The sequence below is a fragment of the Sturnus vulgaris genome, chromosome 35 (assembly GCF_052056855.1).
Source record: "Sturnus vulgaris isolate bStuVul1 chromosome 35, bStuVul1.hap1, whole genome shotgun sequence".
NCBI lineage: Eukaryota > Metazoa > Chordata > Aves > Passeriformes > Sturnidae > Sturnus > Sturnus vulgaris.
The window spans coordinates 298,955-316,237 of record NC_142277.1 but is presented as its reverse complement, the minus strand read 5'-3'; the positions used below and the strand labels follow the sequence as shown (position 1 = coordinate 316,237).

At 42.2% G+C, this 17,283-nt stretch overlaps 2 protein-coding genes and 1 long non-coding RNA gene across 3 annotated transcripts in view; all 3 read left to right on the top strand.

The window, feature by feature from the left end:
* Positions 1-16,046, top strand: part of LOC148220551 (putative lipid scramblase CLPTM1) — a 32,572-nt gene extending 16,526 nt beyond the window's left edge. Inside the window, 6 exon segments of the mRNA XM_088155114.1 lie at positions 4,940-5,072; positions 6,441-6,498; positions 9,759-9,854; positions 12,350-12,385; positions 12,387-12,485; positions 15,886-16,046. Of these exon segments, the coding sequence (XP_088011240.1) occupies positions 4,940-5,072; positions 6,441-6,498; positions 9,759-9,854; positions 12,350-12,385; positions 12,387-12,485; positions 15,886-15,900 (437 nt within the window). The 3' untranslated portion in view covers positions 15,901-16,046.
* LOC148220552 (uncharacterized) lies at positions 2,814-4,756 on the top strand. The gene is made up of 3 exons (XR_015798736.1): positions 2,814-2,914; positions 3,815-3,908; positions 4,608-4,756. It is a non-coding gene; the product is annotated as an uncharacterized LOC148220552 (long non-coding RNA).
* A 343-nt stretch (positions 16,047-16,389) lies between the features above and the next one.
* LOC148220550 (putative lipid scramblase CLPTM1) lies at positions 16,390-17,263 on the top strand. Its single transcript, XM_088155113.1, has 2 exons — positions 16,390-16,426; positions 16,757-17,263. Exons 1-2 carry the CDS (start codon positions 16,390-16,392, stop codon positions 16,939-16,941), a joined length of 222 nt encoding a protein of 73 aa, XP_088011239.1. The 3' UTR covers positions 16,942-17,263.
* The last annotated feature ends 20 nt before the right edge of the window (positions 17,264-17,283 follow it).

Here is a 17,283-nt window from a genome sequence, read left to right as displayed (position 1 = left end):
TAGCACCTGGAATTCCAGGAATTCCTGGAAAATTCCCGGAAAAAACAAAAATTCCCAGAAAAAACGGAAAAATTCCCATGAAAAACGGGGCTGGTTTGGGGTTTCAAGGCTCTGACATTTCCCAGTTCATCCCAGTTCATCCCAGTTCATCCCAGTTCATCCCAGTCCATCCCAGTTCAGTGCCCCCACCCCTGGATCAGTGTGAGCACCTGGAATTCCAGGAATTCCTGGAAAATTCCCAGAAAAAATTGAAAAATTCCCAGAAAAAACAAAAAATTCCCATGAAAAACGGGGCTGGTTTGGGGTCGCTTCCAATTTATCTCATTATTAATGAATTTATCCCATTATTAATGAATTTATCCCATTATTAATGATTCATCCCATTATTAATGGATTCATCCCATTATTAATGGATTCATCCCATTATTAATGGATTCCTCCCATTATTAATGGATTTATCCCAGTATTGATTAACCCATTCTCATTATTAATTGATTTATCCCATTAGTAATTCACCCATTCCATTATTAATTGATTTATCCCATTATTGATTAACCCATCCCCAATATCGATTGATTTATCCCAGTATTGATTAACCCATTCCCATTATTGATCGATTTATCCCATTATTGATTAACCCAGCCCCGTTATTGATGGATTTATCCCATTATTGATCGATTTATCCCATTATTGATTAACCCAGCCCCGTTATTGATGGGTTTATCCATTATTGATCGATTTATCCCCATTATTGATCGGTTTATCCCATTATTGATTAACCCAGCCCCGTTATTGATGGGCTTATCCCGTTATTGATTAACCCAGCCCCGTTATTGATCCATTTATCCCGTTATTGATTAACCCAGCCCCGTTATTGATCCATTTATCCCATTATTGATTAACCCAGCCCCGTTATTGATCCATTTATCCCATTATTGATCGATTTATCCCATTATTGATTAACCCAGCCCCGTTATTGATCGATTATCCCATTATTGATCGATTTATCCATTATTGATTAACCCAGCCCCGTTATTGATGGGTTTATCCCATTATTGATCGATTTATCCCATTATTGATTGATTTATCCCATTTTTACTGAGTTTAACCCCATTTTTTCCCCATTTTCTCATTTTTACTGAGTTTAACCCCATTTTCTCCCCTCTCCAGATGTGAAGTTCGATGCTCTCAGTGGGGATTATTTCCCCATCCTGTATTTTAACGATTACTGGAACCTGCAGAGGGATTATTGCCAATAACCCCCGGGGGGGGCCATTATTGATTAACCCAGCCCCCATTATTGATGGGTTTATCCCATTATTGATCGATTTATCCCATTATTGATCGATTTATCCCATTATTGATTAACCCAGCCCCGTTATTGATGGGTTTATCCCATTATTGATCGATTTATCCCATTATTGATTAACCCAGCCCCGTTATTGATGGGTTTATCCCATTATTGATCGATTTATCCCCGTTATTGATCGATTTATCCCATTATCAGTGTATTAATTCCCATTTTTACTGAGTTTAACCCCATTTTTTCCCCATTTTCTCATTTTACTGAGTTTAACCCCATTTTTTCCCCATTTTCTCATTTTACTGAGTTTAACCCCGTTTTTTCCCCATTCTCCCTCTCCAGATGTGAAGTTCGATGCTCTCAGTGGGGATTATTTCCCCATCCTGTATTTTAACGATTACTGGAACCTGCAGAGGGATTATTGCCAATAACCCCCGGGGGGGCCCTTATTGATTAACCCAGCCCCGTTATTGATCGATTTATCCCATTATTGATTAACCCAGCCCCGTTATTGATGGGTTTATCCCATTATTGATTAACCCAGCCCCGTTATTGATGGGTTTATCCCATTATTGATTAACCCAGCCCCGTTATTGATCGATTTATCCCGTTATTGATCGATTTATCCCATTATTGATCGATTTATCCCCATTATTGATCGGTTTATCCCATTATTGATTAACCCAGCCCCGTTATTGATGGGCTTATCCCGTTATTGATTAACCCAGCCCCGTTATTGATCGATTTATCCCATTATCAGTGTATTAATTCCCATTTTTACTGAGTTTAACCCATTTTCTCTCCTCTCCAGATGTGAAATTCGATGCCCTGAGTGGGGATTATTTCCCCATCCTGTATTTTAACGATTACTGGAACCTGCAGAGGGATTATTTCCCCATCAACGAGAGCGTGCGGCGCCCTCCCGTTCCGTCTGTCCTTCTGCCCCCTGTCCCTGTGGCGCTGGCAGCTCTACGCAGCCCAGAGCTCCAGGTCCCCCTGGAACTTCCTGGGGGAGGATCTGTACGAGCAGTCTGACGAGGAGCAGGACTCTGTCAAGGTGGGGACTCACCACTTTGCAGTATTTTCACAATTTTCCTACATTTTCCCCATTTTTCCCTGATTTTTCCCTGATTTTTCCCTGATTTTTCCCTGATTTTTCCCCGTTTTTTCCTCATTTTTCCCTGATTTTTCCCCAATTTTTCCATTATTTTCCCCCTGATTTTTCCCAGTTTTTTCCATTATTTTCCCTGATTTTTTCCCCATTTTTCCCTGATTTTCCCCATTTTTCCCTGATTTTTCCCATTTTTCCCTGATTTTTCCCAATTTTTCCGTGATTTTCTTAATTTTTCCGTGATTTCTCCCAATTTTTTTCCATTATTTTCCCAATTTTTTCCACAATTTTCCCCAATTTTTTCCATTATTTTTCCCCGATTTTTTTCCCTGATTTTCCCCCATTTTTCGTGGCTTTTCCCTGATTTTTTCCGGGTTTTTTGGGCTCTGCTTTGGATTTTTTGGGGCATTTTTTCTGTGGCCCAGAGCTCCAGGTCCCCCTGGAACTTCCTGGGGGAGGATCTGTACGAGCAGTCTGACGAGGAGCAGGACTCTGTCAAGGTGGGGACTCACCACTTTGCAGTATTTTCACAATTTTCCTAAATTTCCCCATTTTTCCCTGATTTTACCCAATTTTTCCATTATTTTTCCCTGATTTTTCCCCGATTTTTCCCCATTTTTCCCTGATTTTTCCCAATTTTTTCCATTATTTTTCCCTATTTTTCCCAATTTTTCACTGATTTTTCTCTGATTTTTCCCGATTTTTTTCTCTGATTTTCCCTGATTTTTCCCAATTTTTCCCTGATTTTTCCCTGATTTTTCCCTGATTTTTCCTGATTTTCCCAATTTTTCCCTGATTTTTCCCTGATTTTTCCCTGATTTTTCCCAATTTTTCCCTGATTTTTCCCAATTTTTCCTGATTTTTCCCAATTTTTCCCTGATTTTTCCCAATTTTTTCTCTGATTTTCCGTGATTTTTCCCAATTTTTCTGTGATTTCCCCAATTTTTTCTATTATTTTTCCCCGATTTTTTTCGTTGATTTTCCCCCATTTTTTCCCCAGAATTCCCAATTTTTCCCATTATTTTCCCCCCCAGGTGGCTCTCCTGGAGACCAACCCAGGGGCTGATCCCACTCCAGAATTCCTGTTTTTTCCCCGTTTTTTCCCCGTTTTTTCCCCGTTTTTTCCCCGTTTTTTCCCCGTTTTTTCCCCGTTTTTTCCCCGTTTTTTCCCCGTTTTTTCCCCGTTTTTTCCCCGTTTTTTCCCCGTTTTTTCCCCGTTTTTTCCCCGTTTTTTCCCCGTTTTTTCCCCGTTTTTTCCCCGTTTTTTTCCCCAGAATTCCCAATTTTTCCCCATTTTTTCCAGGTGTCTCTCCTGGAGACCAACCCAGGTGCTGATCCCACTCCAGAATTCCCATTTTTTCCCCAGAATTCCCAATTTTTCCCATTATTTTTCCCCCCAGGTGGCTCTCCTGGAGACCAACCCGTACCTGCTGGCTCTCACCATCGTTGTCTCCATCGTCCACAGCATCTTCGAGTTCCTGGCCTTCAAAAACGGTGACCCTGGAATTCCCAAATTTCCCAATCCTCGACCCTGGAATTCCCAAATTTCCCAATCCTCGACCCTGGAATTCCCAAATTTCCCAATCCTTGACCCTGGAATTCCCAAATTTCCCAACTTTTTTCCCCTGGAATTCCCAATTTCCCAAACCTTGTCCCTGGAATTCCCAAATTTCCCAAACCTTGTCCCTGGAATTCCCAAATTTCCCAACTTTTTTCCCCTGGAATTCCCAAATTTCCCAAATCTTGTCCCTGGGAATTCCAAATTTCCCAATCCTTTCCCTGGGAATTCCCAAATTTCACAAATCTTGTCCCTGGGAATTCCCAAATTTCCCAAACCTTGACCCTGGGAATTCCCAAATTTCCCAAATCTTGACCCTGGAATTCCCAACTTCTTTCCCAATTTTTCCTGGGAATTCCCAACTTTTTCCCCAACTTTTTTCCCAAGAATTCCCAACTTTTTCCCCAGTTTTTCCCGGGAATTCTCTCCCCAGGGACCCCTTTTCCCACGGATCCAGCTCCATTCCCTGCCCTTTTTTTTTTTTTTTTTTTTTTCCTGGAATTCTTGCATTTGAGGGGCCTGGAATTTCCATTCCCAGCATTCCCAGCCCCATTCCCGATGGGAATTCTTTCCTGGAATTCCATTCTCAGCATTCCCAGTGGGAATTTTCTCCCAGAATTCCCATTTTTCCCCAGATATCCAGTTCTGGAACAGCAGGCAGTCCCTGGAGGGGCTCTGGGGGATCCCAGAATTCCCAGAATTCCCATTTTTTTCCCCAGATATCCAGTTCTGGAACAGCAGGCAGTCCCTGCAGGGGCCCTGGGGGATCCCAGAATTCCCAGAATTCCCATTTTTCCCCAGATATCCAGTTCTGGAACAGCAGGCAGTCCCTGGAGGGGCTCTGGGGGATCCCAGAATTCCCAGAATTCCCATTTTTTTCCCCAGATATCCAGTTCTGGAACAGCAGGCAGTCCCTGGAGGGGCTCTGGGGGATCCCAGAATTCCCAGAATTCCCATTTTTCCCCAGATATCCAGTTCTGGAACAGCAGGCAGTCCCTGGAGGGGCTCTCGGTGCGCTCCGTCTTCTTTGGGGTTTTCCAGTCCCTCGTGGTGCTGCTCTACATCCTGGACAACGAGACCAACGTGGTGGTGCAGCTCAGGTGGGCCCTGATCAATACTGCTATTGGTTATTGGTTATTGGTACTGATCAATACTGCCATTGGATATTGGTACTGATCAATAGTGCTATTGGTCCTGATCAATGCTGCCATTGGATATTGGTTATTGGTACTGATCAATAGTGCCATTGATCCTGATCAATGCTGCCATTGGATATTGGTTATTGGTACTGATCAATACTGCCATTGCCTACTGGTTATTGATACTGATCAATACTGCCATTGGATATTGGTTATTGGTCCTGATCAATACTGCCATTGGATATTGGTTATTGATACTGATCAATACTGCCATTGGTTATTGGTTATTGATCCTGATCAATAGTGCTATTGGTCCTGATCAATGCTGCCATTGGATATTGGTTATTGGTACTGATCAATAGTGCCATTGATCCTGATCAATACTGCCATTGGATATTGGTTATTGGTACTGATCAATAGTGCCGTTGATCCTGATCAATACTGCCATTGGATATTGGTTATTGGTACTGATCAATAGTGCCGTTGATCCTGATCAATACTGCCATTGGATATTGGTTATTGGTACTGATCAATACTGCCATTGGTCCTGATCAATAGTGCCATTGGATATTGGTTATTGATCCTGATCAATGCTGCCATTGGTTATTGGTTATTGATCCTGAATCAGTAGTGCTATTGGTCCTGATGAATAGTGCCATTGGTTATTGGTTATGATCAATAGTGTTATTGGTTATTGATCCTGATCAATACTGCTATTGGTCCTGATCAATACTGCTGTTGGTTATTGGTTATTGATCCTGATCAATAGTGCCATTGGTTATTGGTTATTGATCCTGATCAATGCTGCTATTTGTCCTGATCAATAGTGTTATTGGTCCTGATCAATGCTGCCATTGGTTATTGATTATTGATCCTGATCAATGCTGTTATTGATTATTGATCCTGATCAATGCTGTTATTGATTTGTGAATTTCTCTGATTTTTTTCTGATTTCTGGTTTTTCTGATTTTCTAATTTGGGATTTCTGGGATTTTTTGATTTCTCTGATTTCTGGTTTTTCTTTTTTTTCCCTGATTCTCTTTTTTTTCTGATTTTTCTTTTTTTTTTCTTTTTTTTTTCTTTTTTTTCTTTTTTTTTCTTTTTTTTCTTTTTTTTTCTTTTTTTTCTTTCTTTTCTTTTTTTTCCTTTTTTTTCCTGATTTTTGTTATTTCTGATTTTTTCTGTTTTCTGTGATTTCTGATTTCTGTGATTTCTGTGATTTCTGTGATTTCTGGATTTTGTGAATTTCTGATTTTCCCATTTTTCCCATTTTTCCCATTTTTCCCATTTTTCCCATTTTTCCCATTTTCCCCATTTTTCCTGTCTCAGTGTGTTCGTGGGGCTGCTCATCGACCTCTGGAAAATCACCAAGGTCATGGACGTGCGGGTGAGCCGGGAACGCCTGAAACTGGGACTGAACTGGGGTGAACTGGGGTGAACTGGGATAGACTGGGACTAAACTGGGGTGAACTGGGGTGAACTGGGATAAAACCGGGACTAAACTGGGGTGAACTGGGATAAACTGGGACTAAACTGGGGTGAACTGGGATAAACTGGGACTAAACTGGGATAGACTGGGGTGAACTGGGATAAACTGGGACTAAACTGGGGTAAACTGGGACTAAACTGGGATAAACTGGGGTGAACTGGGATAAACTGGGGTGAACTGGGATAAACTGGGGTGAACTGGGATAAACTGGGACTAAACTGGGGTTACACTGGGATAAACTGGGATAAACTGGGGTGAACTGGGATAAACTGGGACTAAACTGGGATAAAACTGGGACTAAACTGGGGTGAACTGGGATAAACTGGGACTAAACTGGGGTGAACTGGGGTGAACTGGGATAGACTGGGACTAAACTGGGGTGAACTGGGACTAAACTGGGACTAAACTGGGATAAACTGGGATAAACTGGGGTGAACTGGGACTAAACTGGGATAAACTGGGGTGAACTGGGATTAAACTGGACTGAACTGGGGTGAACTGGGATAAACTGGGGTTAAACTGGGATAAACTGGGACTAAACTGGGATAAACTGGGGTGAACTGGGATTAAACTGGGACTAAACTGGGACTGAACTGGGGTGAACTGGGATAAACTGGGGTTAAACTGGGATAAACTGGGACTAAACTGGGATAAACTGGGGTGAACTGGGATTAAACTGGGACTAAACTGGGACTGAACTGGGGTGAACTGGGATAAACTGGGGTTAAACTGGGATAAACTGGGACTAAACTGGGATAAACTGGGGTGAACTGGGATTAAACTGGGACTGAACTGGGGTGAACTGGGATAAACTGGGGTTAAACTGGGATAAACTGGGACTAAACTGGGATAAACTGGGGTGAACTGGGATTAAACTGGGACTAAACTGGGACTGAACTGGGGTGAACTGGGATAAACTGGGGTTAAACTGGGATAAACTGGGACTAAACTGGGATAAACTGGGGTGAACTGGGATAAACTGGGACTAAACTGGGTTAAACTGGGATAAACTGGGATAAACTGGGACTAAACTGGGGTAAACTGGGGTAAACTGGGATTTAAACTGGGATAAACTGGGGTAGACTGGGATAAACTGGGACTAAACTGGGACTAAACTGGGACTAAACTGGGGTAAACTGGGATAGACTGGGACTAAACTGGGGTAAACTGGGACTAAACTGGGGTAAACTGGGATAGACTGGGACTAAACTGGGGTAAACTGGGACTAAACTGGGGTAAACTGGGACTAAACTGGGATAAACTGGGACTAAACTGGACTAAACTGGGGTAAAACCGGGATAGACTGGGGATAAACTGGGGTTAAACTGGGATTAAACTGGGACTAAACTGGGGTAAACTGGGACTAAACTGGGTTAAACTGGGACTAAATTGGGATTAACTGGGATAAACTGGGACTAAACCGGGGTTAAACTGGGACTAAACTGGGATAAAACTGGGACTAAACTGGGGTTAAACTGGGATAAACTGGGATTAAACTGGGACTAAACTGGGAATTTCTGTAAAACTGGGAATTGTGTAAAACTGGGAATTATTTCCCAGTTAAACTGGGATTTTTCTGGGTTTTCTTGGGGGGATAATTTGTGATTTTCCCCATGGATAATTTGATTTTTTCCCATGTTTTCCCCATGGATAATTTGAATTTCCCTGTATAACAATTTGATTTCCCTGTATAATAATTTTATTTCCCGTGTATAATAATTTGAATTTCCCTGTATATAATTTTAATTTTCCCTGTATAACAATTCGATTTTCCTGTATAATAATTTTATTTCCCTGTGCAATAATTTACTTTTCCCTGTATAACAATTTAATTTCCCTGTGCAATAATTTGATTTCCCGTGTATAATTTTAATTTTCCCTGTATATAATTTGATTTTCCCTGTATAATTTGTTATTTTTACATGGATAATTTGATTTTCCCCTGTATAATTTGTTATTTTTACATGGATAATTTGATTTTCCCTGTATATAATTTAATTTCCCTGTATATAATTTAATTTCCCTGTGCAATAATTTTATTTTCTGTATAATAATTTTAATTTTCCCTGCATATAATTTTAATTTCCCTGTATATAATTTAATTTCCCTGTATATAATTTTAATTTTCCCTGTATATAATTTTAATTTCCCTGTATATAATTTGAATTTTCCCTGTATAATAATTTGAATTTCCCTGTGTAACAATTTGAATTTCCCTGTACAACAATTTGAATTTCCCTGTATAAATTGAATTTCCCTGTATATAATTTTAATTTCCCTGTATATAATTTTAATTTTCCCTGTATAACAATTTGATTTCCGTGTATATAATTTTAATTTTCCCTGTATAATAATTTTAATTTCCCTGTATATAATTTTAATTTCCCTGTATATAATTTTAATTTTCCCTGTATATAATTTGATTTCCCTGTGTTTTTCCCTGTATAACAATTTGATTTCCCTGTATAATAATTTGATTTTCCTTGCGCAATAATTTGATTTTCCCTGTATATAATTTTTATTTCCCTGTGTATAATTTGATTTTCCTGTATAATAATTTAATTTTCCCTGTATATAATTTTAATTTTCCCTGTATATAATTTAATTTCCCTGTGCAATAATTTGATTTCCCGTGTATAATTTTGACTTTCCCTGTGCAATAATTTAATTTTCCCTGTATAATTTGTTATTTTTACATGGATAATTTGATTTCCCTATATATAATTTAATTTCCCTGTGCAATAATTTGATTTTCCCTGTATAATTTGTTATTTTTACATGGATAATTTTTATTTTCCCTGTATAATTTGTTATTTTTACATGGATAATTTGTTATTTTTACATGGATAATTTAATTTTCCCGTGTATAATTTGTTATTTTTACATGGATAATTTGATTTTCCCGGGTATAATTTGTTATTTTTACATGGATAATTTGATTTTCCCTGTACATAATTTGATTTCCCTGTATATAATTTAATTTTCCCCGTGTATAATTTTATTTCCTGTATAGTAATTTTAATTTCCCTGTATATAATTTTGATTTCCCTATATATAATTTAATTTTCCCCGTGTATAATTTTATTTCCTGTATATAATTTTTATTTCCCTGTATATAATTTTAATTTTTCCCCTGTGTGTTTATTTGTATCCCCCAGCTGGAGCGGCGGCGGGCGCTGGCCGGGCTCCTTCCCCGCCTGAGCCTCAAGGACAAATCCACCTACGTGGAGTCGGCAACCAAGGGCTACGACGACGTCAGTGGGGATCCGGGAATCCCGGGAATTATTCTGGGAATTCTGGGGAAATCCGGGAAATCTGGGAATTCTGGGGAGGGATCCCGGGAATTATTCTGGGAAATCCGGGGAATTATTCTGGGGGGGGATCCTGGGGGGATTTCTGGGGATGTTCTGGAAGGGGATTCCAGGAAAATCTGGGAATCCCGGGAATTCCGGGAAATTTGGGAATTCTGGGGAAATCTGAGAATTCCGGGAAATTTGGGAATTCCGGGAAATTTGGGAATTCCGGGAAATCTGGAAATTCTGGGAATTATTCTGGGGGGGGATCCTGAGTGGAATTCTGGGGATATTCTGGAAGGGGATTCCGGGAATTCTGGGGGGAAATCTGGGAAATTTGGGAAATCTGGGAAATTTGGGAAATCTGGGAAATTTGGGAAATCTGGGAAATTTGGGAATTCCGGGAATTCTGGGAATTATTCTGGGGGGGGATCCTGGGGGGATTTCTGGGGATATTCTGGAAGGGGATTCCAGGAAAATCTGGGAATCCCGGGAATTCCAGGAAATTTGGGAATTCCGGGAATTCTGGGAAATTTGGGAATTCTGGGAAATTTGGGAATTATTCTGGGAAATCCGGGAATTCCGGGAAATCTGGGAATTCCGGGAATTCCGGGAATTATTCTGGGAAATTCGGGAATTCTGGGAAATTCGGGAAATCTGGGAATTCCAGGAAATCTGGGAATTCCAGGAAATTTGGGAATTCCAGGAAATTTGGGAATTCTGGGGGGATTTCTGGGGAAATTTGGGAATTCTGGGAGGGGATCCTGGGGGGATTTCTGGGGATATTCTGGGAGGGGATTCCAGGAATTCTGGGGGGAAATCTGAGAATTCCGGGAAATTTGGGAATTCCGGGAAATCTGGAAATTCTGGGAATTATTCTGGGGGGGGATCCTGAGTGGAATTCTGGGGATATTCTGGAAGGGGATTCCAGGAATTCTGGGGGGAATTCTGGGGAAATTTGGGAATTCAGGGGGGAATTCCGGGAAATTTGGGAATTCTGGGGGGGAGGGGATCCCCGGGAATTCTGAAGGGGATTCCAGGAATTCTGGGGGGAATCTGAGAATCCCAGGAATTCTGGGGGGGATCCCAGGAAATCTGGGAATTCCAGGAATTCTGGAGGGGATCCCGGGAATTCTGAGAAATTTGGGGAAATTCTGGGAATTCTGGGGGGGATTCCGAGGGAATTCCAGGAATTCTGGGGGGAATCTGGGGAGGGAATTACGAGGAATTTGAGAGGGAATTCTGGGGGGGATTCTGGGAATTGGGGAGGGAATTCTGGGAATTCCAGAGGTTGGGGAGGGAATTCCAGGAATTTGGGATTTTTTTTTTTTCCCCTCCCCAATAATTCCCAGAATTCCCATTTTTTTTTTCCCCAATAATTCCCAGAATTCCCATTTTTTTTCTCCCAGATGGCGTTCTGATCCCATTGGAATTCCCATTTTCAATTCCCATTATTTTATATCATTTTATTTTATTTTATTTCTATTTTATATTTCCCAGATGGTGTTCTGGTACCTGTCAGAATTCCCATTTTTTCCCCCCCATAATTCCCTTTTATTTTATTGTATTTATTTTATTGTATTTATTTTATTATATTTATTTTATTATATTTATTTTATTATATTTATTTTATTATATTTATTTTATTATATTTATTTTTAATTATTTTATTTAATGTCCCAGATGGCGTTCCGGTACCTGTCGGAATTCCCATTTTTTTCCCCCCCATAATTCCCTTTTATTTTATTGTATTTATTTTATTATATTTATTTTATTATATTTAATTTTAATTATTTTATTTAATTTCCCAGATGGCGTTCTGGTACCTGTCGGAATTCCCGTTTTTTTCCCCCCCATAATTCCCATTAATTTATTATATTTTATTTTATTTTATTTACTTTATTTATATTATAATTTAATTTATTTTATGTCCCAGATGGCGTTCCGGTACCTGTCGGAATTCCCGTTTTTTCCCCCCCAATAATTCCCAGAATTCCCATTAATTTATTATATTTTATTTTATTATATTTAATTTAATTTTATTTAATTTTAATTATTTTATATTTAATGTCTCAGATGGCGTTCCGGTACCTGTCGGAATTCCTGCTTTTCCCCCCATAATTCCCATTAATTTATTATATTTTATTTTATTTTATTTACTTTATTTTATTTAATTTTAATTTAATTTATTTAATGTTTCAGATGGCGTTCCGGTACCTGTCGGAATTCCCGTTTTTCCCCCCCAATAATTCCCATTGATTGATTTATTTATTTTATTTTATTTACTTTATTTTATTTAATTTTAATTTAATTTATTCAATGTCCCAGATGGCGTTCTGGTACCTGTCGGAATTCCCGTTTTTCCCCCCCAATAATTCCCATTGATTGATTTATTTATTTTATTATATTTAATTTAATTTTATTTATATTTTAATTTAATTTATTTAATGTTTCAGATGGCGTTCCGGTACCTGTCGTGGCTGCTGTTCCCTCTGCTGGGCTGTTACGCCGTGTACAGCCTGCTCTACCTGGAGCACAAGGGCTGGTACTCGTGGGTGCTCAGCATGCTCTATGGATTCCTGCTCACCTTTGGTGAGAATTCCCAAAATTCCGGGAAAATTCCATGGGAAATCCATGGAAAAATCCATGGGAAAATCCATGGGAATGGGAAAAATCCAGGGGGAAATCTATGGGGAAAATCCATGGGGAAATCTATGGGGAAAATCCCCAGGGCTGGTACTCGTGGGTGCTCAGCATGCTCTATGGATTCCTGCTCACCTTTGGTGAGAATTCCCAAAATTCCTGGAAAAATCCATGGGAAATCCATGGGAAAATCCATGGAAAAATCCTGGGGAATGGGGAAAATCCATGGGGAAATCTATGGGGAAAATCCCCAGGGCTGGTACTCGTGGGTGCTCAGCATGCTCTATAGATTCCTGCTCACCTTTGGTGAGAATTCCCAAAAAATTCCATGGGAAATCCATGGGAATGGGAAAAATCCATGGGGAAATCTATGGGGAAAATCCCCAGGGCTGGTACTCGTGGGTGCTCAGCATGCTCTATGGGTTCCTGCTCACCTTTGGTGAGAATTCCCAAAAAATTCCATGGGAAATCCATGGGAAAATCCATGGAAAAATCCATGGGGAAATCTATGGGGAAAATCCATGGGGAAATCTATGGGGAAAATCCCAGGGCTGGTACTCGTGGGTGCTCAGCATGCTCTATGGATTCCTGCTCACCTTTGGTGAGAATTCCCAAAAAAATCCGTGGGAAATCCATGGGAAAATCCATGGGAATGGGAAAAATCCATGGGAAAATCTATGGGAAAATCCATGGGGAAATCTATGGGGAAAATCCTGGGGAAATCTATGGGGAAAATCCAGGGGAAAATCCCCAGGGCTGGTACTCGTGGGTGCTCAGCATGCTCTATGGATTCCTGCTCACCTTTGGTGAGAATTCCCAAAAAATTCCATGGGAAAATCCATGGGAAAATCCATGGGAATGGGAAAAATCCATGGGGAAATCTATGGGGAAAATCCTGGGGGAAAATCCCCAGGGCTGGTACTCGTGGGTGCTCAGCATGCTCTATGGATTCCTGCTCACCTTTGGTGAGAATTCCATGGAAAAATCCTGGGAAAATCCATGGGAAAATCCATGGGAATGGGAAAAATCCATGGGGAAATCTATGGGGAAAATCCATGGGGAAATCTATGGGGAAAATCCCCAGGGCTGGTACTCGTGGGTGCTCAGCATGCTCTATGGATTCCTGCTCACCTTTGGTGAGAATTCCCAAAAAAATCCATGGGAAAATTCCATGGGAAAATCCTGGGGAATGGGGAAAATCCAGGGGGAAATCTATGGGGAAATCTATGGGGAAAATCCCCAGGGCTGGTACTCGTGGGTGCTCAGCATGCTCTACGGCTTCCTGCTCACCTTTGGTGAGAATTCCCAAAAAAAATCCGGGAAAATTCCATGGGAAATCCATGGGAAAATCCATGGGAATGGGGAAAATCCAGGGGGAAATCTATGGGGAAAATCCCCAGGGCTGGTACTCGTGGGTGCTCAGCATGCTCTATGGATTCCTGCTCACCTTTGGTGAGAATTCCCTAAAAATTCCATGGGAAATCCATGGGAAAATCCTGGGGAATGGGAAAAATCCCGGGGGAAATCTATGGGGAAATCTATGGGGAAAATCCCCAGGGCTGGTACTCGTGGGTGCTCAGCATGCTCTATGGATTCCTGCTCACCTTTGGTGAGAATTCCCAAAAAAATCCATGGGAAATCCATGGAAAAATCCTGGGGAATGGGGAAATCCAGGGGGAAATCTATGGGGAAAATCCCCAGGGCTGGTACTCGTGGGTGCTCAGCATGCTCTATGGATTCCTGCTCACCTTTGGTGAGAATTCCCAAAAAAATCCATGGGAAATCCATGGAAAAATCCTGGGGAATGGGGAAATCCAGGGGGAAATCTATGGGGAAAATCCCCAGGGCTGGTACTCGTGGGTGCTCAGCATGCTCTATGGATTCCTGCTCACCTTTGGTGAGAATTCCCAAAAAATTCCATGGGAAATCCATGGGAAAATCCATGGGAATGGGAAAAATCCATGGGGAAATCTATGGGGAAAATCCCCAGGGCTGGTACTCGTGGGTGCTCAGCATGCTCTATGGATTCCTGCTCACCTTTGGTGAGAATTCCCAAAAAAATCCATGGGAAAAATCCTGGGGAATGGGGAAATCCATGGGAAAAATCCAGGGGAAATCTATGGGGAAAATCCCCAGGGATGGTTCAGGGTGCTCAGCATGCTCTACGGGTTCCTGCTCACCTTTGGTGAGAATTCCCAAAATTCCGGGAAAAATCCATGGAAATCCATGGAAAAATCCATGGGAAAATCCTGGGGAATGGGAAAAATCCATGGGGAAATCTATGGGGAAAATCCCCAGGGCTGGTACTCGTGGGTGCTCAGCATGCTCTATGGATTCCTGCTCACCTTTGGTGAGAATTCCCAAAAAAATCCTGGAAAAATCCATGGGAAATCCATGGAAAAATCCATGGAAATGGGGAAAATCCATGGGAAAATCCATGGGGAAATCTATGGGGAAAATCCCAGGGCTGGTTCAGGGTGCTCAGCATGCTCTATGGGTTCCTGCTCACCTTTGGTGAGAATTCCAAAAAAATCCTGGAAAATTCCATGGGAAATCCATGGAAATCCATGGAAAAATCCATGGGAATGGGAAAAATCCATGGGAAAAATCTAGAGGAAAATCCCCAGAAAAATCCCAGAATGTTCTGGAAAAATCCCCGGAACATTTCCAGAAAAATTCCCATTCCAAACTCCAGTCCGTGGTCCCTGAACTCCTTCACCTCCAAACCCCCCAAAAATGGCTCCTAAACCCCCCAAAAATCGCTCCTAAATCCCCAAATCACCTCTGAAATTCCCCCAAAAATTCCCAAAATCCCATTTTTCCACAGGCCTCATCACCATTCCAACCTCCAGTCCGTGATCCCTTAACACTTTCATCTCCAAACCCCCAAAAATCGCTCCTAAATCCCCAAAAATCGCTCCCAAATCCCCAAATCACCTCCGAAATTCCCCAAAAAATCCCCAAAAAATCTGAAAAAAATCCCAAAATTCCCAAAATTCCCATTTTTCCCGCAGGGTTCATCACCATGACCCCCCAGCTGTTCATTAATTACAAGCTGCAGTCCGTGGTGCCTCAACACCCCCAAAAATCGCTCCCAAACCCCCAAATCACCTCCGAAATTCCCCAAAATCGCCTCCAAAAATTCCCAAAAATCCCATTTTTCCACAGGACTCATCACCATTCCAACCTCCAGTCCATGATCCCTCAACACCTTCACCTCCAAACCTCCAAAAATCGCTCCCAAACCCCCAAATCACCTCCAAAAATCCCCAAAAGAAATCCCAAAAAATCCCAAAAAATTCCCAAAAAAATCCCCAAAATTCCCGAATTTCCCATTTTTTTCCCGCAGGGTTCATCACCATGACCCCCCAGCTGTTCATTAATTACAAGCTGCAGTCCGTGGCTCACCTGCCCTGGCGAATGCTCACCTACAAAGCCCTGAACACCTTCATCGATGACCTGTTCGCCTTCGTCATCAAAGATGCCCATGATGTACAGGATAGGCTGCCTGAGGGATGGTACGGGGAAAATTTGGGAATTTTGGGAATTTTTGGGAATTTTGGGAGGATTTGGGATCCTGGGAGGGGATTTTGGGGGATTCTTCAAGGGATTCGGGGGGCCAGAAAGGGAATTTTGGGGAATTTGGGGGAATTTTGGGATCCTGGGAGGGGATTTGGGGATTGCAGGAGGGAGTTTTGGGAGTCCAGAATGGGAATTTTGGGATCCCAGAGGGCATTTGGGGATTGCAGGGGGGATATTTGGGAATTCTGGAGGGAATTTGGGAGTCCAGAAAGGGAATTTTGGGGATTTTGGGATCCTGGGAGGGGATTTTGGGGATTTTGGGATTGCAGAGATGCCCATGATGTACAGGATAGGCTGCCTGAGGGATGGTACAGGGGAAAATTTGGGAATTTTGGGATCCCAGTCAGGAATTTCAGGATTCCAGGGAGGAATTTGGGGTTCCCAGGGTGGAATTTTGAGATCCCAGTCAGGAATTTGGGGATCCCAGTCAGGAATTCCCAGTTCCCAGGGTGGAATTTGGGCATCTCAGGAATTTTGGGATTCCGGGGTGGAATTTGGGGATCCCGTGGTGGAATTTGGGGATCCCGTTCAGGAATCCGAGTTCCCCCCCTCCCCCTCCCCCCCCTCCCCGCCCGGAATTCCCGAGGAATTCCCGAGGAATTCCCGAATAATCGCCTTTTGTTCTCTCCCGGGGCCAGACGTGGTGTTCTTCATTTACCTTTACCAGCGCTGGATTTACCGCGTGGACCCCACGCGCGTCAACGAATTCGGGGGCACCGGGGAGACCCCCAAACCCCCCCCCCCGGGCCCCTCCCCCACAGCGCTGCCCCCCGCCCCTCCCCCACCCCCCCAGAAACCCCCCGAAGACAAGAAGAAGGATTAACCCCTCCCCCCCCCAAAAAAAAACCAACAAAAAAACACAAAAAAAATTGAAATTTTTTCCCCCCCCTCTCTCTTCTCCCCTAAAAAAAAAAAAAAAAAATTTAAAAAGGGGAGGGGGGGAGGGGTGGGCGTGGCCCCTCCGGGGTTTCCCGTGTCCCCATTGGTCAGCCCGGGATTTTGGGGAGCGGGGGGGGGGTGGGGGAGGGGATTTTGGGGGCCTCTCTCCCCTCCCCCCCCGTGCCCGTCCCTGTCGTGCTCATCGTTGTCCGCTGTGGTAGGAAAAGTGTCCGCGGAGCCATAAAGAGCTGATTTCACCCCAAAAATTATTCACTTTTTTTTTTTT